The 22985-nt window shown below is 42.0% G+C and overlaps 1 protein-coding gene across 1 annotated transcript in view; it reads right to left on the bottom strand.

The window, feature by feature from the left end:
• Positions 1–268: 268 nt before the first annotated feature.
• GOLPH3 (golgi phosphoprotein 3) overlaps positions 269–22985 on the bottom strand; it is a 51557-nt gene continuing 28840 nt past the window's right edge. Inside the window, exons 2-4 of the mRNA XM_075932593.2 lie at positions 22358–22489; positions 10064–10178; positions 269–2212 (exon numbers count right to left, since the gene is read on the bottom strand). Coding sequence (XP_075788708.1) covers positions 1788–2212; positions 10064–10178; positions 22358–22489 — 672 coding nt within the window. The 3' untranslated portion in view covers positions 269–1787. The remainder of the gene's footprint in view (positions 2213–10063; positions 10179–22357; positions 22490–22985) is intronic.

The raw sequence follows: 22985 nt of genomic DNA, 5'->3' as shown, positions 1-22985 counted from the left end.
AAGTTGAAAAATAATGCTCTCAAGTGGAAGAGGGGCACCAGTGACACACACAACTGCACTCTATTACCCAGGCTTAGATTGTCTCACACTGGTCATCCAAATCTGCAGGACAAGACACTAACACTGGCAATAATAAAAATGTCCATACTTCATTGATAGCATGAAAACAAATCCTAATAAACAGGATATTAACTAAAACTGTCAACTCAAAATAAGATTTTTTTCTAGTTAACACAAAATACAAATGACATGCTTGCTCTGTTTCAGGCACTTTCAAGATCATAGTTTATTTACTGTAGGTAAAAAGCTAGTATACAGAATAGGGATCCCTTAAACTTCAACTCTACAGTTATACACCACTTAGTATTTTTGCTCAGAATGTTAACCAAAAAGTTTCTAAACACCTGTAAGCCCCACTATTAGTATGCATGTTATGAGAAAAATAATGTGTAATTTGCTTAATGCATAATATTTACACTGTGAAACCAGTGGCAGATAACAAGCAGTGGTAAAGAGGTAATAAACTTTAAAAAGCCAAAGTTTATATTTTTACATTGTGCTAATCAACATAATTGTATATAAAATAATTAACATAGTAGAGCTTCCCATTGCAGAAATCTTACTTCTCTGAACTGTAGTCATTACTTGCTAATAATTTTCATGCAAGACCTCCTAGGTTTGACATTTGATTTTTTTAACTGTAAGTAGATTATGACATTTAAGAGACAAACATTAACTTGTGTACAAACAAAATTAAAAACTGCACTCAAGAACTGTACTGGTCACAAGCCTCTTCCATACAGAAATAATATAAACGATGACAGCAACTGGTCTCCTCTCCATACCACAAGTATAAAAGGCAATGCATAGGCTGAGTTGTACCAAGATGGTACAACTCCATAGACATTGGGAACACACAGAGTTCACACACATGCTCTTTGTAAGAGGCCTGTCTTTCCATCACATGGCAATGGCTGAAAGCAAATAAGGGGCACAGGTGTACAACTAATTAAATCTTGCAAAATACAAAGATGGGGAGGGGGGTTGTTAATATACAATTCAAACTATATACAGAATATAATGGAATGTATCCCATCCCAAAACTGCATTGTGAAACTTCTGGACCTTTCTACACTAGCCTTGTAAATCAGAGTTGAAATATAACAAAATGCAAGTTCACAAGAGATTTACATAAGAGGTAAAACTTGTGGGACATTTGACATTAACTATTTATGAAGATGTTTAATGGATATTTTAATTTCAAAATAAATTTATGAAGCACATTTGGACCAATATTTATATAGCAAATGTCCTGACAGACACTTCAATGTTTAACTTTGGTGATTTAAAAGGCCTTTTTGTGACTTTTGTATGAACTGCACAGCAGAATGCTACTGACGTGTGTACACATCTGCATCAGCCGAGACTTGTGATCCAACTCTGCATACACTTTTCTTCCTTGAGGTGCTTTCCAAGTTAAACCAGTCCAGCAACCAAAGACTGAAAAATGCATTAAACTAAGAATTTCAGGTAATTTTAATTTAATAGAGAATGGAATGCCAATATGGCAGCAAAACTTTTTTTTTAAACAGGAAGGTCTCTTATACGAGCAGAATCCGTATACAGATACACAAAGGGAGAGGGAATACGCCACCTATCATTCCTGTGAAACAAGAGCTGATTCATCATGTGAGAACGTACAAATTACAGAAAACATGAATAGTCAATTGAAGAGAAATAACTGGGTTACATAAAGAAGAGAGAAGAACACTTCAATATGATTGCAGTTATTTTGTGAAGGCTGCTACAACAGCCCACAGGACCTCATTTGTGTTGGCCTTTAGACATTCAACTTCCGGGTCTAAATCCAGAAGCTGCCGCACTCTCTTTGTGGCTAAATCATACTGCTCATCCAGTAGGGGGGCAAAAGCGTTCTCAAGGACATCTGAAGCATGGGCTAAGTAAATGAGAGCCAGCAAGCGCTTGTCCATGCGGTGAGGGTCATTCACCCATTTGTCAAGAACTGCTTCTTGAACTTTCTTGATGAGGCGCTGTTTTATATTGTTGTTGGTGAGAGGGTGGGTAGTCATGTCAAAAAGAAGGAAGTTCTGTTTCTCCGTCGTCAATACTCCTTTTTCCACTAGGTTTTTAGCTAATCGTTCACGCACGTTTCGTAACTGGTAGTGCAATTTTAATGGATTCCATGTCTCACCTAAAAAAGATAAAGATCAGTTAATCAAGGTTTAGCTTCTGTCTTTACTATTCACATTGATAAGTGTCTACTTTTTTCTGTAGTGCAAAAATAAAGGCTTCAATATAATGATTTAATGCAGAAAGATTCCATGCTACTGTTGGTTCCCTTCTAACCTCAGGGCAGCAGATATAGGCTTAGACAGGTGGAACATAAGAATGCCTACCTGTACAACTTCAGGGCTCTCAAACTTATACAAAAAACATATAGCTGGTTAATTTGCCCTGTTCTGAAGGTGAAATGCAATCAAAGCAATGACTTTGTCATCACTTACGTATGTAAGAAAACCATGCAAAGTGGAGACCAGGAAAGCAATGAATAAAAATAATTCTCAGTAAACAAAGAGTCCTTATAATCTTTCCCAGCACTGCCACTTGAAAAGGCTGGGAAATTGTCATTTTCAGTCATTACCATTCTTTCTGCCACAAAGTTGTGATGCTTATTCTACTCCCAGATATCCTTTTTATTGTTTTTACTAGTTATGTTTATATTCATCTCCTAAGTATAGACAAATCTGAGATAATGTTGACCATCCACTCTCTACTATTACGTCTTTATGCCTGAAGAAAGTTATGATGCTAACACGAAATAAGGAAAGACATTTTCAAACACATTGTTAAAGGGAAGAAAAAAATGTAAGGTTAAGTAAAATGCTTTTTTAAAATTTGGAGGTAAAGCAGTGTAAATAAATGCAAAGTATAAAGCAATGGCAATAGTTATGATTGCCAAATTTCAATTTAACTCTTGTTTTTAATCACTTGTAATATACTTAAGCTTTCATCTTGTGGGTTAAAATTTTACGGTCTAGTCTACTGAAAGTGAATTTTTGAAAGAATGAACAAAAGAAAGAAATTCCAAAATAAAACAAATACAGGCAGTCCCCGAGTTACATGGATCCGACTTACATCGGATCCCTACTTACAAACGGGGTGAGGCAACCCCGCACTAGCTGCTCCCCCCCAGCAGACCACGGAGACGCGAAGCTAGCGCTCCCCCCCCTCCCCCCGGGCAGACCAGGGAGACGCGGAGCGGCTTTTCTCAGCAGACACCTCAGCTTGAGAATAAAGGACTGAGGGAAGTGAGGTGTGGGAGAATAAAACAGCTCTGGAGAAATGTTTGGCTAGAGTTTCCCCCTACAATATGTACCAGTTCCGACTTACATACAAATTCAGCTTAAGAACAAACCTACAGTCCCCATCTTGTACGTAACCCGGGGACTGCCTGTAGAAGTTTCCCTGACATTTCAAAAAGATTATTTTTTATAAGCCAGCAAGGATATGAAAGTTAAAAATCTGGCAAGGAAATGGCTCTTCTTCATAAGGGCTTTGGCAAGCTACAGTCTTTTGAAAATGCCATTTTGTATACGTACAACAAAAATGTTTACATTATAGGGGGTGTAACTCCTTCAGAACTTTTCAAGAAAACGCAGAGTACATGCATATATGCAATCAAAATCTGACTAAACCTCTGAAGTAGTCCTGTGAACTTGATTGACTCCTTCAGCATGCACATTATTGCCTAGTGAGCCTCTATCAGCCCTGCCTCAATATAATTTCTTCAGGTGGGTCCTGAATAATGAAGAGAAAGTAAGCAGGGATTATTAGCAAATTGGTTTTTTGCTCTTTACGTTGTCTGTACGACTCAAATGTAGTTCTGCAGGTGCTAATAAAATCAGTAGATTGGAGACACCTGTGACCAAGCCTCTAAACTTCACAAAACTGCACTACTAGAGAGTTAAGCATGTTTATTATACTTCCAGAAATACTGGATGTTTTTACATAAATTTGCATGTTCTGCAGGCTGCTTTCCCTAGGGATCACCTTAGGAACCACACCGGTTTGACAGACATGGCCTTAAAATGACCTAATTTGCACATCCATGATGGCTCTGAAATAGGGATGTTAAATAGCGTGTACTTGAATAGTCATGTAACCACATGACATTTCGATAGTCCCCAGGGGCGGGACCTGCAGCCAGTGCGCTACTGGCGCCACTCCGGGGGAGCTCCCTACCACACTGCACTGCTGCCTTGAGGCAGCAGCATGGGGGGGGGGGGGGGGGGGTAGGGGGCGCGGATCTGGTGCTCATGGGGATCTGGAAACTGGCTTTTAAGCCAACTCCTCATAGGCACTGGCTCCCACTTCTTCTCCCAATCCCCCGGATACAGAGGTAGCAGGGCGGAGGGGCGGCAGGAGGGAGGAGGAATGTGCGTAGTCAACAAGATTAACCTTTAAGCCCAGGCTTATTGGTTAATTGTGCAGTCATCTACACGTTGACATCCCTACTCTGAAAGATGTCATGTAAGCATCCTCTTCAGTAGAAACTCTCTCACACACATTACGCTGCACTAATTTAAGATCAGAGTCGCTTTTCCCCAGGAAAACTCTTCACTCAAACCAAAATACTAAAAAACAAAAACTGTGTTGTCGTGAAGATTATTTAAAAATCCAATTATTGTTTTTCAAAAAGCAGTTCTCTAAACCAAGGATTCCTCAATCCTACCCCAAACAAGCAACCAAATAATAGAGTATAAAGAGTATTAATCCAACTTTCAGCCGTGTTCCCTTAACCTGTGATCTCCTCAGGTCAAAATATGGATGAGATCTTAGAGGAAAACCTAGGGTGATGGTGACATCTTATGTTAACTTTGAATCAGTACTGACCTAGTACACTCAGCATGGGGAAAGGGAAAGTGTGCTAATATGAATGGTGTATTTTGGATAAGAAAAGCAAATGCCTTTACAACCTGTAGAAATATCTGCAAGATCTGGGGCTATTAACCAGAAATCCCTCTAAACCACAAACCTATTATTTCCCCTCTTCTTTCTTTCCCTCTCCCACTAATTCATGCACAGGAAACAGGAATGATAGTGACAGGCCCTAATCTGGAAACTATGGGGACCCACAAAATCAAGTAGCCCAAGGCCCCCAGAACAGTTAATCTGGTCCTGGATAGTGATAATGCATGTCATGTAGGAATGTAAAATCCCATTTAATCAGTTAAGCATTTAACTGGTTAACCACTTAAATGGGGATGGGCAGGATTCTGTGTTGCTCTAGCACAGCTGGGCCACCGGTTAACCATAATCAGTGAGCATCACCCGGTAAAGGTGATTATTACTGGTTAACCGTTCACATCCCTAATGTGAGGCACGAAATGCAGTGGAAGGGAAGGAGACTCCATTTTAATTTATACTATTGATTTATTATTTGTGCCACACACACAAGGGGGGGGAAAGTCTAACAGTGATTTTAGGTCTCTAACTTCATTCTGCCTGGACTAAAGTAATGTTGTAGTTTCCACTGAACACAGTAGTTTTCTTCCATTTTTTACTTTTCTAAAGTGCACAGTGTTGCTAAATACTGTTTAACAACAGCTGCAGCCCATTAAGAGTACCGTATATTCCGGCGTACAAGACGACCTCTGAAGTTAAAAAACATCCCCCAAAAATCAGGGGTCGTCTTGTACGCCGGATGCCCCGCCGCCGGAGCCCCTCCGCGGCTTTGAAAGCCTCGGGGGAAGCCGGCGGCGGGGCATCCCAGGCGCGCATGGGCTGCCCGCCCGCCGGAGCCCCTCCGCGGCTTTGAAAGCCTCGGGGGAAGCCGGCGGGGGGGCATCCCAGGCGCGCATGGGCTGCCCGCCCGCCGGAGCCCCTCCGCGGCTTTGAAAGCCTCGGGGGAAGCCGGCGGCGGGGCATCCCAGGCGCGCATGGGCTGCCCCCCCTCCGGAGCCCCGCGGAGGGGCTCCGGCGGGCGGGCAGCCCATGCGCGCCTGGGATGCCCCCCCCGCCGGCTTCCCCCGAGGCTTTCAAAGCCGCGGAGGGGCTCCGGCGGGCGGGCAGCCCATGCGCGCCTGGGATGCCCCCCCGCCGGCTTCCCCCGAGGCTTTCAAAGCCGCGGAGGGGCTCCGGCGGGCGGGCAGCCCATGCGCTCCTGGCGGCTTTGCTCCCGGTGCCTCTGGTCTGCTGGGGACCATCTCCAGCAGACCAGGGACACCGGGAGCAAAGGAGGCGGAAGGGCGCTGGGGTATAAGATGAAACCCTATCTTTTAATTAAAAAGATAGGGGGTCGTCTTATACGCCCAGTCGCCCTATACGCCGGAAAATACGGTAACTGCATTTCACTTGCATGCTGGGTGAAGTAACAGACAAACAGGATGGATAAAAATAGATGATTACAAAATCAGATACATTTAATATAAATGCATTTTTTCATTGTTTAATATCAATCTGTTCAAAATTAAACTGAAATCCTGACAATTTATGTTAAGGCATAATTTTACTATAATCTAGTAAAATAATTTTAACAAAATATGCTGCATAATGAGCACTCCTCAAATGTTAATGAGTTGGAGGATGCTGCTTTTTTAATTTGTATATAGTATCATGGAGAAAATATTTGAGGTCAACTCAAATGTTATAAATACATCATAACTTTATGTACTGAATATTATTTTCAGTCTTTATAATGGAGCTGGTGTATTTACATTTTTACAGATGTAAGTACTTTAGTTTCTGCTGTGCAGAGAAGCTTTTGCCTTAATTATTTTTGGTTTCGGTTTGCTTCAGCAGCCAGTGCAAAGAGAATATTTTCTTTGCGTAGACTATTTCATTCAAAATTGAGAAACCAGTTGGGAGTTGAAAAAGCAAGAAAGATTTTTTTATTCTTAAGTGGCACATAGGATCTGGTCCAAGAGGTGAATATAGCAGGTTGACCTGCTCAGTAAAAGAATCTATAATGTAATTACATTTAACATCCTTCAGACTTCAGAGCGACAGGGAGAAATTCAGCACAGTAGCATTTAATTAATTAACAGGGACTATGCAAATATGAGGAACTTAGTTAAATGGAAATTTAAAGGAACAGTCACAAGAGTGAAATGCCTGAAAGCTGCATGGAAACTATGTAAAAACATCAAAATAAAGGCTCAAATGAAATGCATAGCTCAAATAAAAAAAACTGTAAAAGGATCAAAAAACCGCCACTGACTAAATAGAGCAGTGTTTCCCAAATGGTGTTCTGCGGAACCCCAGGGTTCCACGAAAAAAATCCATTACAACATTTTATGATTAAAAAAAAATAATTTATATATATGTGATTTTTGTTTTTAAATACGTGCAATTAAACTAAATGTTGATCTCACGACCTTGTTTAGCATTTGTTTATTATTATCCTTACTTATTTGTGGTCTACTTTTTCAGCTCCATATATTAGACTGTTATTAGGGGTTCTGCAAAATTCTTTTTTGTTTAAAAGGGTTCTGTGGCCAAATAAAATTGGGACACACTGAAATAGAGCAAAACAGGCAGTTAGAGGCAAAGAAATATTCTTTAAACGACAGAAGTCAATGAGGGAAACAGAAAGAAGCATGAACTCTGGAAAGTCAACTATAAAAGTATAACTAGGCATGCCAAAAACAAATTAGAAAAGCAACTAGCAAAAGACAAAAAGAAAAATCTAACAGGGAAAAAAAGTAGTACATCAGAAGCAGAAAGTCTGCCAAACAATCAATATGGCCACCAGAAGATCAAGATGCTAACGAAGCACTCAATGAAGGGCAAGGCCACTGCAGAGAAGCTAAATGAATTCTTTGCATGAGTCTTCAAAGCAGAGGATGAGAGAGGGATTTCCACATGAGCCATTCTTTTAAAGTAACAAATTGGAGGAACTGTTCCAGAATCAGGTGTCAATTGAGGAGATTTTGGAGCAAACTAGTAAATTAAACAGTAATAAGTAGCCAAGAGCAAATGGCATTCACTTGAGTTCCAAAGGAACTCAGATATGAAATTGCAGAACAATAAACTGTAATATGTAATCCACTGTTTAAAATCAGCCTCTTTACCAGACAACTGGAGGAGAGCTAATATAACGCTAATTTTTGAAAAAAGCTCCAGAGGTGATCTTGGCAATTATAGAACAGTAAGCCCAACTTCAGTACAATGTAAACTGGATGAAATCATTGCAAAACAGAATTATCGGACACGTAGATGAATATAATATGTTAAGGGAGAGTCAACATGGCTTTTGTAAAGGGAAATCACACCTCACCAACTTTTCAGAATTCTTTGATGGTGTCAATAAGCATGTGGACAAGGGTGATCCACAGGATATATTGTGCATGGTTGGACTTTCGGACTGTCAGACAAGAGCCCTCACCAAAGGCTCTTAAGGAAAGTAAGCAGTCGTGGGATAAGAGAGAAGTTCCTCTCATGGATCAGTAACTAGCTCAAGGACAGGAAACAAAGGGTAGGAATAAATGTTAAATGTAATAAAAATTACAAAAGGTGATTGTGTACTTGGCCACAGTAAAATGGAAAGGCACTATATAAAACAAGATGATCATTATTCAGCAGTAGAATTCCCTTTTCATTTCAGTGCAGACCAACTGTGATGGATTTAAGTGTACTTGCAATTAACATTTGTCTTCAGTAATGGGATAATCTAATTTGCATTCCATCTCTTAATACGTATTTGTGGAACTCTCTCAAGGCAATTGTGTCCAAAAAAATCACTTTGTATGCTTCATTCTGAAGAGATTAGAACGGACTATTCTGATTAGTCAAATTTCAATTTTATAAGTTTCTCTGAATGATAAATTCTGAAGCAAAAGTAAAGAAAGGTGTGGGCTTGTTTTGATTTATAAAAGTCACCAAATTGTGTTTGTTTTAAATTTGAAATATCAGTTCCTCAACTTCCATTTCTTCACTGGGTTTGTATGCAAGATCTCTGGAGGACATGTACAGTAATTCCTCATTTAACACTATAGATATGTTTCAGAAAATGATCGTGTTAAGTGAAAATGTGTTATGCGGGGTCAATTTTCCCATTGAAAATAATGGAAAAGGTGGGGGTTGTGTTTCAAGCGGTGGTGTCTGTTGGGACTGGGACATAAGGTTGGGGGAGAAAGTGGATTGTGTTACAGCAGGGAGGGGAGATGTTTGGCTCTGGGGAAGGGAAGAGGAGAGGAGAGGAGAGAAGAGAGGGGGATTGGGTTGGGAGTATGCCAAGACTTGCACTGCGTCTGGCATGGGGAGGTCGCCGGGGAACGGCGCGGCAAGCAGCGCACCCTCCGCCACTTTGCAAGGAGGCGGGGGAAGGCCCGCACAGCCGTTGGTGACGGGCCAGCTGGGGAAACCTAGCCACCAGCCTGCAAGTGGGGGCGGAGGAGAGGGGCAAGGCATCTGGCAAGGGGGAGTCAGCGGGGAACAGCGTGGCGAGCGGCGAACCCTCCGCCGCTTTGCAGGGAGGCGGGGGAAGGCAGCCGATGGCGATGGGCAGGCTGGGGAAATCGTGTTATTCCGGGGACGGTTGTGTAATTCAAAAATCGTTCCCTAAAAAAAAAATCATGCTAGCCTGAAAACGTGTTAAGCGGGCACATGTTAAATAAGTAATTACTGTACAGTAAACTCCTAGAAGGATGTAACCTGAACTGAAGCTATTCCTTCTTCTAAAGGGGTGAGGGGTGGGGAGAGATATAGGCTCTTATATCCTGGCAAGGAAGGCTTGTGTTACTGTGGACAACTGTTATTTCTCAGCAGAGATGTGGTGTTCCCAAATAATTAAGATTTACTATCCCTCAAAATTTGAGGTGCCAGGCAAATTGTATTCCCAAATGTTACATCTGGATCCCTTCTATCCAGTTAAGCCAATACCAGCAGTTACCTGTATTGTTCTACTGGCCACATTTTGACACATGCTACAACACACCGACAATCAGTAATTTTGCCAAGACGCAAATTACAATATTTCCTCTAATCGAGTGGTGACAGTGAACCAGAATTATTTTTTAAACCTTTTAAAATTCTATCTTACCACTAAGCAGTTCAATCCAGTTTTGTACTGTTTCGGGAGGCTGGGTTTCCTTAATGTGTTTCAGAGCTTCATCAAGCAGAACATCACCTGTGGGAGCATCTGACTTGCAGATCACCTGATGGCAAGTACAAGAAAAAGTTGTGTTATCCCTCTCTATTTTCAACTCATTTTACACACCTTAAACATCTAGGATAAAAACCAGAAAAAGGCACCTTAATACCTCACAACACTATTACATTTGGTCAGCAATTCTCAATAGTGCACATTACATCTTGACCAGACAGTCCTATGTGAAACAATTTAAACTCAATTTAAAAAGCAACAGATAATTTCCTCTTCGTCTCTGAAAAACCTGCAGTGTAGCTGTATTTAAAACATCATTTCAATGTACCAGGTGACCTTCCAGTTTGTACTACTTCTGTACAAAAAAAAAAAAAGCCATCAAAAACGTAACTGTGAAAAAGTATGTGTAATTATCACGTCAAGTCATTTATAGACAGACTTTGCAAATACTGTTCTCAACTTTGAAACACTCATTACATAAAGAGAATCCCCGATTTAATTTTTATTAGCCTTTCTGAACCATCCAGAGTAATCTTTATTACTTAGCTTTGCTACACTTCAATTTTTAGAACTGACATTTCGGCAGGTAACTTATTCAGCAAAGTTTCTTTGTGGTCTCCCACTAGCTGCAATTCATGCTCTTCCTTAACACTTTTATGATCTTTCTGTTGCAAACAGCAACCTGCTGCCATCTGGTGACATGATTTGTATTTACTAAAAAATAAATAAAAAGATGCATGCAAAATATGCAGCCCAATTCTCATTTCATATACTATACAGCATTATGCAGAAGAATCACATTACTGATTTTTAGTATACTTCAACAACAACAATTCCATGTAACAATGAGATTAGATAGTTTAACTGAGACACGTTCTCAAAGGAAATTTTAAATGCAGGTTTCTTGGAGTCCCAACAGTATACCAGTGGCATTCTGGAGAAGAATCTGTATTATTCAATATTTGTAACACACGAAAGTTTTAATTTTTAAAGTGTTTTAAAACTAAACCAATCCTCACAGAACATCAGGGAAATCGGAATTTTTTTTATCTATTGGCCAAAAGAGAGTCAGATCTAGAATTACAAAGCAAAAACAGTTGGTTCCCAATCCTATGCTCAGATAGAGCCGTGTGTACCACTATGCTAGCTACGTATAAATAAAAAACCTGTCAAAACATGAATATTAAATTAGTCCCTCCTCCAAAAAAAAAAATCATGGACTCCACAACATTGGTAAAATTAGAACCTTCTGGAGACTGCTGTCAGGTGATTGGTAAACTTGAGTTTCCTCTAGATGTGATTTGCTATGAAGATTGAATATTGGGTGTACTTCAACAATCTAGAATCAACTAGATCAATCATTTCCAGCAAGCACATTTGATATAGGGTTTGATATTCAAAATCCAATGTTTTCAGATTCAGTGTGTTGGTGGTCTGTGATAGACAGGCAATCAGACTAGGCAATGATCTGTTGGCCCCTGCTGTCCTCAAACTCAACGATTATTTCTATAACAGCAAAATTGAGAACCACATTTTAAAAAGTAAAACTCTGTCATGCAGTTATCTATCAGTAGCATACGAATGTAAAAAACTGAATTTCGGCATTGTAAACACTGTGATGAAGCCATACAACAAAGAAAACCCTAATAAATTAGCCTAATGGGACGAAATGACCAAAGACATTCAGATATGTGGTTATTTAATCTGCATTAATAGATATTTCTTTAGTTTGTGGCACAAAATGCATATGTTTATATTTCTAACTGGGAAAGTACCCATGTATGAAATCCCCAGCCAAAGCGGGGATTTGAAGGATAACCAGAAAGTTTTCTACAAGCATGTTAGCAAGAAGAAGGTGATCAGAGAGGGTGTGTGGCCCCTACTGGATGAGGGCGGTAACCCAGTGACCGATGATGTGGGGAAAGCTGAAGTACTTAATGCTTTCTTTGCCTCTGTCTTCATGGACAAGATCAGCTCCCAAACTAATGCTTAAGTGACGCAATATGGGACGAAGGTGGACAGCCCTTAGTGGGGAAAGAACAGGTTAGGAACTATTTAGAAAAGCTAAACATACATAAATCCATGGGTCTGGACTTAATACATCTGAGGGTACTGAGGGAGTTGGAAAATGTTATTGAGGGGCCTTTGGCCATTATCTTTGAAAAGTCGTGAAGATCAGGAGAGATCCCAGATGACTGGAAAAAAGCAAATGTAGTGCCCATCTTTAAAAAGGGGAAGAAGAACGATCCAGGGAACTATAGGCCGGTCAGTCTTACCTCAGTCCCTGGAAAATCATGGAGGGGATCCTCAAGGAATCCATTTTGAAGCACTTGGAAGAGACGACGGTGATCAAGAATAGTCATCATGGATTCATGAAGGGCAAGTCGTGCCTGACCAATCTGATTAGCTTCTATAATGAGGTAATTGGCTGTGGACACGGAGAAGTCAGTCGATGTGATACAGTCTCCCACAATATTCTTGCCAGCAAGTTAAGGGAATGTGGATTGGATAAATGAACAGTAAGATGGATAGAAAGCTGGCTGGAAGGTCGGGCCCAGCGGGTAGTGATCAACGGCTCGATGTCAGAATGGCAGTCGGTTTCTAGCGGAGTGCCCCAAGGTTCGATTCTGGGACTGATTTTGTTCAACACCTTTATTAATGACGTGGATGAGGGGATGGACTGCACCCTAAGTTTGTGGATGACACTAAGCTAGGGGGAGAGGTAGACACGCTGAAGGGCAGGGATAGAGTCCAGAGTGACTTAGACAAATTGGAGGATTGGGCCACAAGAAATCTGATGAGGTTCAACAAAGACAAGTGTAGAGTCCTGCACTTGGGACAGAAGAATCCCAAGCATTATTACAGGCTGGGGACCAACTGGCTAAGTAGCAGTTCTGTAGAAAAGGACCTGGAGATTACAGTGGATGAGAAGCTGGACACGAGTCAACAGTGTGCCCTTGTAGCCAAGAAGGCTAATGGCATATTAGGCTGCATTAAGAGGAGAATTGCCAGTCGATCCAGAGATGTGATTATTGCTCTTTGCTCAACTCTGGTGAGGCCACATCTGGAGTAGTGTGTCCAGTTCTGGGCCCCCAGTTACAGGAAGGATGTAGATGCATTGGAGAGGGTCCAGCAGAAGGCAACCAAAATGATTAGGGGGCTGGAGCATATGAGCTACGAGGAGAGGCTGAGGGAGCTGGGTCTATTTAGTCTGCAGAAGAGAAGAGTGAGGGGAGATTTGATAGCAGCCTTCAACTTCCTGAAGGGAGGTTCCAAAGAGGCTGGAGAAAGGCTGCTCACAGTAGTGACGGATGGCAGAACAAGGAACAATGGGTCTCAAGTTGCGGTGGGAGAGGTCCAGGTTGGATATTAGGAAAAACTATTTCACTAGGAAGGTGGTGAAGCACTGGAATGGGTTACCTAGGGAAGTAGTGGAGTCTCCATCCCTAGTGGTGTTTAAGTCTCGGCTTGACAAAGCCCTGGCTGGGCTGATTTAATTGGGATTGGTCCTGCCTTGGGCAGGGGGCTGGACCTGATGGCCTTCTAAGGTCTCTTACAGCTCTATGATCCTATGAATAGATCTATATGACATTTTGAATCACAAGAACAGAGGGCTCGTAGTTTATTACTACTTTTGGGGGTATCGTAACAGGTACATTTTATAGACTCAGAGAAATGGAAAGACTGGCAGGAACCCAAAGCAGTCATCTAGTCTAGCTCCCTGCACTTGGGCAGGATTATCCAGATTACCCTAACAGGTGTCTGTCTAACCTGCCTCTAAGGAGTCCATAACCTCCCTTGCACACCTATTGCAGTGCTTACCTACCCTTATGGGTAGACAGTTTTTAATATCAACCCTAAATCTCCCTAGCTATGTGTAACGCGGGAGCCCGTCCTGCTCCCCGTCGCCTCTGCTTACCCCCCTTTTTGCAGTCCCCCTCACCACTTGTGCTCCCCCACTTCCCTCCTTCTTGTGCTGCGTGCCTCTCCTTCAGTGTCCTGTGCCTCCTTCCTCCTCTGTTCTCCCCCCCTCCTCTGCTCTTTCCTCCTTCTCCGCTCCTTCCTCCTCTGCTCGCTCTCCGTCTCCCTCCTTCCCCTCCTTGCTCCTCCGTCCTCTCCTGTCTTCCCCCATTCCCCCCTTTTTAAATCCCCCGCCGGCGTCCGGTCCTGGTGACGTAGGGCGCCACGTCACCAGGCTCCTCCCCCGCCGTGCGTCCGTGCCCGGTGACGTTAGACGCCACGTCGCCGGGGCTCCGCCCCCGCCGTACATCGTCGTCCGGGCGTTGCCCCGCCCCCGCCGCGCTGCCCGTTGTCCGGGCCGCGGCAGAGGAGCAGGCTCCGCAGTGCCGCTGCGCTCCCTGGGTGGCGCCCAGGAGAGACAGCGCGATCGCGGGCTGAGTGCGGGGCGGGCCGCCGGGTGGGGTGTGGGGGCGGCGCGACCCGTCACACTATGTATTACATTGATTACTTCTTACAGTATCCTCAGTAGACATGGTGAACGATCAAGCACTATCCTTTTAATAACAGCCCTTCTCATACCTGATTATTAATTTATATTATAAATATAATTTTTTTCAAGACTAAACATAGCCAGATTTTTTAACCTTTCCTCCTTGATCAGGTTTTCTGAAAATTAATTTCTCCACATCTTTTGTGAAATGCAGTGTCCAGAAGTGGACACAGTAATGCAGCTGAGGCCTCAATAGTGCAGAGCGGGACAATTACCTCCCATGTCTTACATATGACACTTCTGTTAATCTACCCTAGAATATTAGCCTCTTTTCCAAGTCTACCACATTGTTGGCTTGTACTCAATTTGAGATCCATTACAACCCTCAGAGACTTTTCAGCATTAGTACTGATTCGTCAGTTATTTCCCATTTTGCTTTCATGCATTAAGGATAAGAGGTGGGTAACTGACTAATTGTGAGGTCGATACAATTTGTATCAATCGCACGATTAGTCGACAAGGGAAAGAGACTGTGCCGGCTCACACCGGTCCAGGAGCTACCCCTGCTGTGGCTCTTCAGTTTAAATGTAGTAGGAGCCAGGTGCACAGGCAGTCTGGCTCTTACTACATTTAAACTGCAGAGCCACAGCAGAGGTGGGTGGCTCTTACTACATTTGGTATCCTAGGCTGAATTTCATCACACTATGTTGATTTAAACTAGTCTAAATATTTTTAACCTAGTCTTTCCATATTTGGCTTGTGTTTCTTCCCCTTGTTGGTCTGCTAAGTAGAGGACCTACACCTGAATTAGTCTCTCTTGCTCCTAATGTATTTTTAAAAGCTTTGCCAATTGACTTTTGTGTCCTTTGTCAAGTGTAACTCATTCTGTGGCTTAGCCATTCTGATTTTGTTCCTATATGCTTGTGCTATTCTATTGTACTCATGTTTAGCAACACGTTCATATTTCACATTTTTGTTTGTTTTTTTTTAAATTTTCAGATCATTAAAGAGCTCCTGATGGAGCCATAATGGCCTCTTATTATTGTTCCTATTTTTCCATTGTATTGGAATAATTTGCAGTTGTGCCTTCTCCCGCTGTGGACCATAACTCCCTGGGGAAATGTAAATGGGTTTCTGAGAGGTTGCTTTATTATTTAAAAACAAGTTTATTGATAATACTTAGAGTTGCAGAAATAGCCTTGAAAAGGTGAATCAAAATACTGATGCATTAACACCAGCTTGAATTAGCAGCTCTAAGAAATATCAAAGCTCTGCAATTCTGTGGCCATGGAATCAGGTACTTTTCAATTATGCTACAAAAATGAAGTATGTTGTCATGGAATTTTCTATTTATCTGCAGCCAGTTGCCCATTATTTTTTTTCCTGTTTCCCTGCTAGGCTGGAACTAGCCTATAACTGTTTCTTACTCTCCCAATTTTTCCCTCGGGGAAGTTAATTGGATAGCACACTGTTGTATAGAGGCAAGCATCTGGGAAACCCCAGTCAACCTCCCTTTTTTCTACAGATCCTCTGAATGTTTCTCTGCCCTTATAGATTATCATTGGCCTGCTCTAAATGTTTCTCTTCAGGAACTGACTGTGTCATGGGTTTTTCAACCTGGAGGTCAGGACCACGCTGCCCTTTCCACAGTGCTAAATGGGACAGTGATCTTGGGAAATCAATCATAGAACCAGGTGCCCAAAAGGGAGAAATCAATTTTAGTCTTGTTGTAATGGGGTGCGATCGCCCCGCACTCCGAACGCCCCTGTTGCCACGCTCTGCCCACTCATTCACAGTCCGCTCATTCACAACCTGGTGGAGAACGTGAGCACCTAATCCCGGCCCCTTGGAGTAAGGGGAGCCAGAGTCTACAAAGTTAGTGAATAAGCAAATTTGGCTTGGGTTTTTTTTTTGTTTGTTTCTCTTTTCTGTTGCCATTTTGTTTTTGGAGTAAGACATAGAGCCAGCCAAAATGCCCGAATGGCTGGCAAAAACCAAAGACAGCAGCAACAACTGCTGATACAGCAGCTTGCTTCACAACACCAAGAGCAGCAAAGGCAACTAGCACAGGAGCTGGCGGAACCGGCTGGGGGGTCCCGGCACAATGGGCGTTACAGATCCAGTGGCCTAACCTGAACTCTGGAGCGGAGACTTCATGCAGGAGCAAAGAGAAGACCCCTTACTGCGAAAGGCCTGGGAAGATGCTGTGGAGACCGACGAGCAGGAGGGCCAGGCAGCCCGGCCAGCGACAAGTCTCCATTTTGAGGTATATTGTGATCGTTTGTATAGAGTCATGGAAGGGGTGGAGGTGCACGAGACAGTCTGGCAGCTGCTGGTCCCAGGGCGATATCGCCGGCAACTCCTAGAAGTAGCACATGCGAACCCATGGGCTGGTCACCTGGGGTATGAGAAAACTGTCAAGAGATTGTTGCAAAGATTTTACTGGCCGGGGATATACCAGGAGGTGAAGGGCTTTTGTGACTCTTGTCGTGAGTGTCAAAAGGCTAGCCCCAAAGGGGCACCCAGGGCCCCTCGAGTCTCTTTACCAGTGATCGAGGTCCCCTTCGAGTGGGTCGCCCTAGATCTGGTCGCCCTCGAGAAGATGCAGACAAGGCACCAGTACATTATGGTCCTGATAGACTATGTGATGAGGTACCCCGAGGCCATATCTTTGAGAAATATCACCGCCCCAACCCTTGCTGCAGAGCTAGTGAAGATCTTCTCATGAGTTGGGATCCCTCGTGAAATCCTAACTGACTAGGGGACTAATGTCACCTCACAATTGTTAGAGGAGCTTTGTCAGCTGTTGCAGATTAGAGCGTTAAGGACCTCTGTTTACCACCTCCAGACCGACGGCTTGGTAGAAATTTCAACAGAACACTGAAAAGTATGTTAAGGAAATTTGCAGAGGAAGATCCTAAGGCGTGGGACAGGCTCCTGCCCGCCCTACTGGTCGCAGTTCAAGAGGTACCCCAGGGTATAATGAATGTTATTAAGGAAGCCTGGGAGGAACAAGTGACCCAGGTACAAGGCTCAGTGCAGTACATTCTTAAATTATGTGAGAAACTACATACCCTAGGGGAATTTGCGAGGGAAAACCTATTAACGGCCCAAGGGAAACAAGCGAGGTTTTATGATAGGGGAACACGACTTAGGACCATCGAGCCAGGGGACAGAGTGTTGCTCTTGCTATCCGGTCAGAATTCCAAACTGTTGGCAAAATGGCAGGGGTCCTTTGAGGTAGTTCGCAGGGTGGGAGAGGTTGACTTACGAAATAAGAATGCCAGGGAGGTAGAAGGAGACCAAAGTTTATCATGCTACGGCCGACGGACTGACGAGTTACAGCAGAAATCCCCGTCAGCCGGACAGGAACTTGACTGTGCCTGTCTTTAGGGCCCTGGGCTGGGACCTGTGAGAGAGGGCAGATCCGGGCCCTCCTACCCCAACGGGTGCCAGTGTACAAGCTATTGGAAGTCGAGACTTTAACCGAAGAGGCAGGGTGGCCAGTGAAAACTCTGAGTAGAGGGCCAATTAGGAACCTGAGTGGGACCCTATGAGAGAGAGAGGACTAGTCCACTCATTCACACTTGTGAACAAAGGCAAAGAGAGATTAAGTGCCTAATTTTCAAAGACAATGACCGCTGACTTTGTTGCCAAATGTGAGCGTTTATGTAATTGTGCTGGGGCTTCACCCATTTATTATATTTGTCCTGATATTTCTAATTTGCAGACAAGTAACTGATATTGGCCATCTATTGCTCATGCTTAATATTTTGTCTCTTAGTATGCATATGGAACTTATATGAAAGTTCGATTGGTGACTTTCCACAATGCAGCAGTCCTGCTCTGGAGTTGAGTGGTGCTAAATATGAAACTTCTCTTGCATTCATTGTTTTTTAAGCAACTTCTTCACTGTATAGACCTCAGTCTGCTAATCCACTTTTTTATGGGTGTCTGACTTGTAAGCTTATGCAGGTGCTCAAAAGATGGACACACAAATTTTCTGAAACATGTAGCAAAATAGCTGTCACTTTCTCCATCCCTGTCCACTGCTGATCCAATGAGGTTATAGTTGTCCTGGTCCTCATTCATTTTGCAGTATAACTCCCTCCTGCCCACCCTCTTCCATTTTATGAGAAACAATCAGATTCCAGACACATTTCATTATCCTGGCACAACCAAAGTGTGTCTGGTACTTTTGTTGAAACCATCAGGCATCTCTAGGGGAGAAGTGTCCAAATGTCTAGTAGTTTAGCACTCTGCATTTGGGGAAACTCAGGTCTGGAAGGCTGTTCAGGTTATCCTGCAAAGAGTCAGTAGGCTGATGGAAGCTGATGGAGAAAATTTAGGCTTGTGGTGTCACAGCTGTGAGCCAAGCAGCCTAGCACTAAGGCACTCGAAATTACACAGCAGGAAGTGACAGAATCCCTTACTAGTTCCCAAAACTTCACATCAGCTGCACCACAACTGTACAGACCAAGACCTGGGGTGAGTGAGAGGACTGTTCCATATTTTAATCTGTTATGGTTCAAAATTAGATGGATAAACTGAATCAATTAGCCCCTCTATTTCAATAGGCCTCAAAATTTAAATATTTTGCCAGAGTATTTAAAAGTCTCTTAAACTCAGAATAAATCACTTTCTTCAAGATGTTCTTATGCATTTTTTATGAGCTTGCTGATATTTTAGCATCTGTTTTCAAAAATGCATGCACACTCCACTCTTATGGAATAAAGAATGCATGACTTTTCAAACAAAAAAATGTCAAATTCTAAGCAAGTCAACCCTGAAATTTTCCCCATAAGTAGCAGGTGTGAAAGTATGAGCATTTTAAATACTAGCAATTTGGGCTGTTAGCTATGTTATTCCTGTGCGTCACCTAGACGATCGAGATATGAAAGAAGCAATCAAGGATGATAAAGCCATTGCAGATAAACTAAATGATTTCTTTGCTTCAGTCTTCACAGCTGAGGACGTTAGGGAGATTCCCAAATCTGCACTGTCCTTTGTGGGTGATGAATCTGAGGAACTATCCCGATTTGAAGTTTTGGAACAAATAGAAAAACTTAACGTTAACAAATCTCTGGGACCGGATGGCATTCATCCAAGGGTTCTAAAAGAACTCAAATGGGAAATTGCTGAACTATTATCTGTGATTTGTAACTTATCCTTTAAATTGGTTTCCGTACCTAATGTCTGGAAGGTAGTTAACGTGACACCAATATTTAAAAAGGGCTCTAGAGGCGATCCTGGCAATTACAGACCGGTAAGTCTAACTTCAGTACCGGGCAAATTAGTTGAAACAATAGTAAAGAATAACATTGTGAGGCACGTAGAAGAACATAATTTGTTGGACAAAAATCAACATGGTTTCTGTAAGGGGAAATCATGTCTTACTAATCTATTAGAGTTCTTTGAAGGGGTTAACAAACATGCGGACAAGGGGGATCCAGTAGATATAGTATACTTAGATTTTCAGAAAGCCTTTGACAATGTCCCTCACCAAAGGCATTTGTGTAAATTACATGCTCATGGGATAAGAGGGAAGGTCCTTTCTTGGATTGAGAACTGGTTAAAAGACAGGAAACAAAGGGTAGGAATAAATGGTAAATTTTCAGAATGGAGAGGGGTAACTAGTGCTGTCCCCCAAGTCCTGGGACCAATCCTTTTCAACTTATTCATAAATGATCTGGAGAAAGGGGTAAGCAGTGAGGTGGTAAAGTTTGCAGATGATACCAAACTGTTTAGGATAGTCAAGACAGAAGCAGACTGTGAGGGACTCCAAAAAGATCTCACCAAACTGAGTGATTGGGCAACAAAATGGCAAATGAAATTTAATGTGGATAAGTGTAAAGTAATGCACATCAGGAGAAATAACCCCAACCATACGTACAGTATGATGGGGGCTAATTTGGCTACGACAAATCAGGAAAGAGAACTTGGGAGTTATCGTGGATAGTTCTCTGAAAACTTCCACGCAGTGTGCAGCGGCGGTCAAAAAGGCAAATAGGATGCCAGGAATTATTAAGAAAGGGATAGAAAATAAGACACAGAATATTTTACTGCCCCTGTATAAAACTATGGTATGCCCACGTCTTGAATACTGTGTACAGATGTGGTCTCCTCACCTCAAAAAAGATATTTTGGCCTTGGAAAGGGTTCAGAAAAGGGCAACTAAAATGATTAGGGGTTTGGAATGGGTCCCATTTGAAGAGAGGTTAAAGTGACTGGGACTTTTCAGTTTAGAAAAGGGGAGACTAAGGGGGGATATGATATAAAACAGTGGTGTGGAAAGGGCCGATAAAGAAAAGTTATTTATTAGTTCCCATAACAGAAGAACTAGAGGACACCAAATGAAGTTAATGGGTAGCAGGTTTAAAACTAAAAAAAGAAAGTTCTTCACACAGTGTGTAGTCAACCTGTGGAACTCCTTACCAGAGGAGGCTGTGAAGGCTAGGACTATAACAGAGTTTAAAGAGAAGCTAGATAATTTCATGGAGGTTAGATCCATAAAAGGCTATAAGCCAGGGGATAGAAATGATGTCCCTGGCCTCTGTTTGTCAGAGGCTGGAGAAGGATGGCAGGAGACAAATCGCTTGATCATTGTCTTTGGTCCATCCTCTCCGGGGCACCTGGTGCTGGCCACTGTCGGCAGACAGGCTACTGGGCTAGATGGATCTTTGGTCTGACCCAGTATGGCTGTTCTTATGTTAAGCACCACATAACCTTTTCAGGTTAAGTCTTTTGTACATGGGACTATAGAGAGTCAAGTATTCTTTCAATGACAACAAACACCAGAAAAACAAAGCACCTATGACTGTAACATCTTTTAACTCCAAGCTCTCCCTTTAAAAAAAAAAAAAAACACACACACACACACACAATTAACAAAATTAAATCCAAGATGGCTTTTTGGAAAAACAATATTGGCATGAGTGAGGACCCAAAATAAACATAGTCTTTAAGAAACATTCTTGAATGTCTGACAAACCAAAGACACTCCATTAAGCTGAAGGGAGGGCGAAATATTCTGCAAACTAATCAGGGCTAAATACTGCTAAATACTTAACAGTAGGTAAATCTGTCTGCCTAAACAGAGGTCCAATTCTTCAAAAGTAGAGGAGGTTGGAAGGAAGCTTGGAATGTTTTCAAACTCCCCTTTAAAAAGTTGACCAAAAAATAAAAAGTATATTTATTTTGTGGTAAAAAGGTAACATTTAACCAGTTTCCAATAACTTGATTTTATAAATGTCCATTAACACTGCTATGACTAGTAATCCCTAAAAATTGTAGAAATCTCTATAAAGAGTTACTTTAAAATAAAAGCTGGAAAATCCAGGTGCAAAAGTGATGGATTAAAGACTGAGCTAGATTTGGGGCTCTGATTCAATAAAATACATAAGAACACACTTAACTCTAGAATACATGAGTAGTCCCATTGACTTCTGTGAAACTGATCATCTGCTACATTAGGCACATACTTAAGTATTTTACCAAATTGGGTCACATCTGGTTAAATAGTTTGAAGTTATGAAAATCAATTCATTAGCTCCTTTTCAAAGTTCTTCAGGATAGGAACAGAGCTAAAGTATAGACACATAGCATAAAAAGTATTCTGTATATTCCTTTGGACATTTGGATTCTGACCATGACTGGATAACATATCTCAAAAGAAAACAAAAAAAGATTTTTTTTCAATTTTCAAATTGTAATTTACACCAAGGGCATTGCTTAGAACACTTCAGAAAACAAATAGTATTTTGTTTGCTTCTTTCTCTTACCTTTCTTGTTAGCAAACTTTTACGCCTCATTCCACATGCCTCCAGTTGAAGACGTCCTCTCAATGCCAATTCAATTAACATGCAGCCACGCAATCCAGAGGAGATGCAATCATTCCAAAAAGATGTGTAACCCTGTAGAAAAAAAGACAACTTACAGTGTTTCATCTGTATTTGAAAACAGAAAGGCTCTCTCTCTTTTCTAGTCAAAAGAATTTCAGGCAAAGGTCAATTTTCTTCTACCTACCATCACATATCTAGAAAAATTAACTTTTGACCCAGGACTCTATATAGGAAAAACTGAAAGACAACCTACCCTAGATTTGTTCAATTTGTTTCTCACCCTGTATCTTTGAAGAAAGGTGAAACAGAAAATTTAAAAACTTTGCAGTAAATGACAGCTATATTGTTATCTTCAGTGTGTTATGTTAAACATATGCACAAGCAGCATAAATTACTTTTCGGAATTAATTTGTTCAGACCTCAAAGTTTAAGTTGTAGCCTAATTTAGACACTCTATTGGTTGAATAGTATCATCATCTATTCCCTGAGCAATACTAACATTACATTTACATTTGTGAGTAGAAAGGCCCTGAAGAAATGCTTAATATTGGCTTTCAGACTGGTATTA

The sequence above is a fragment of the Pelodiscus sinensis genome, chromosome 6, assembly GCF_052426305.1.
Source record: "Pelodiscus sinensis isolate ZL-2025 chromosome 6, ASM5242630v1, whole genome shotgun sequence".
Lineage (NCBI taxonomy): Eukaryota > Metazoa > Chordata > Testudines > Trionychidae > Pelodiscus > Pelodiscus sinensis.
Note: the sequence above shows the minus strand (reverse complement) of the source record. Positions and strands in the feature narration are given on the sequence as shown.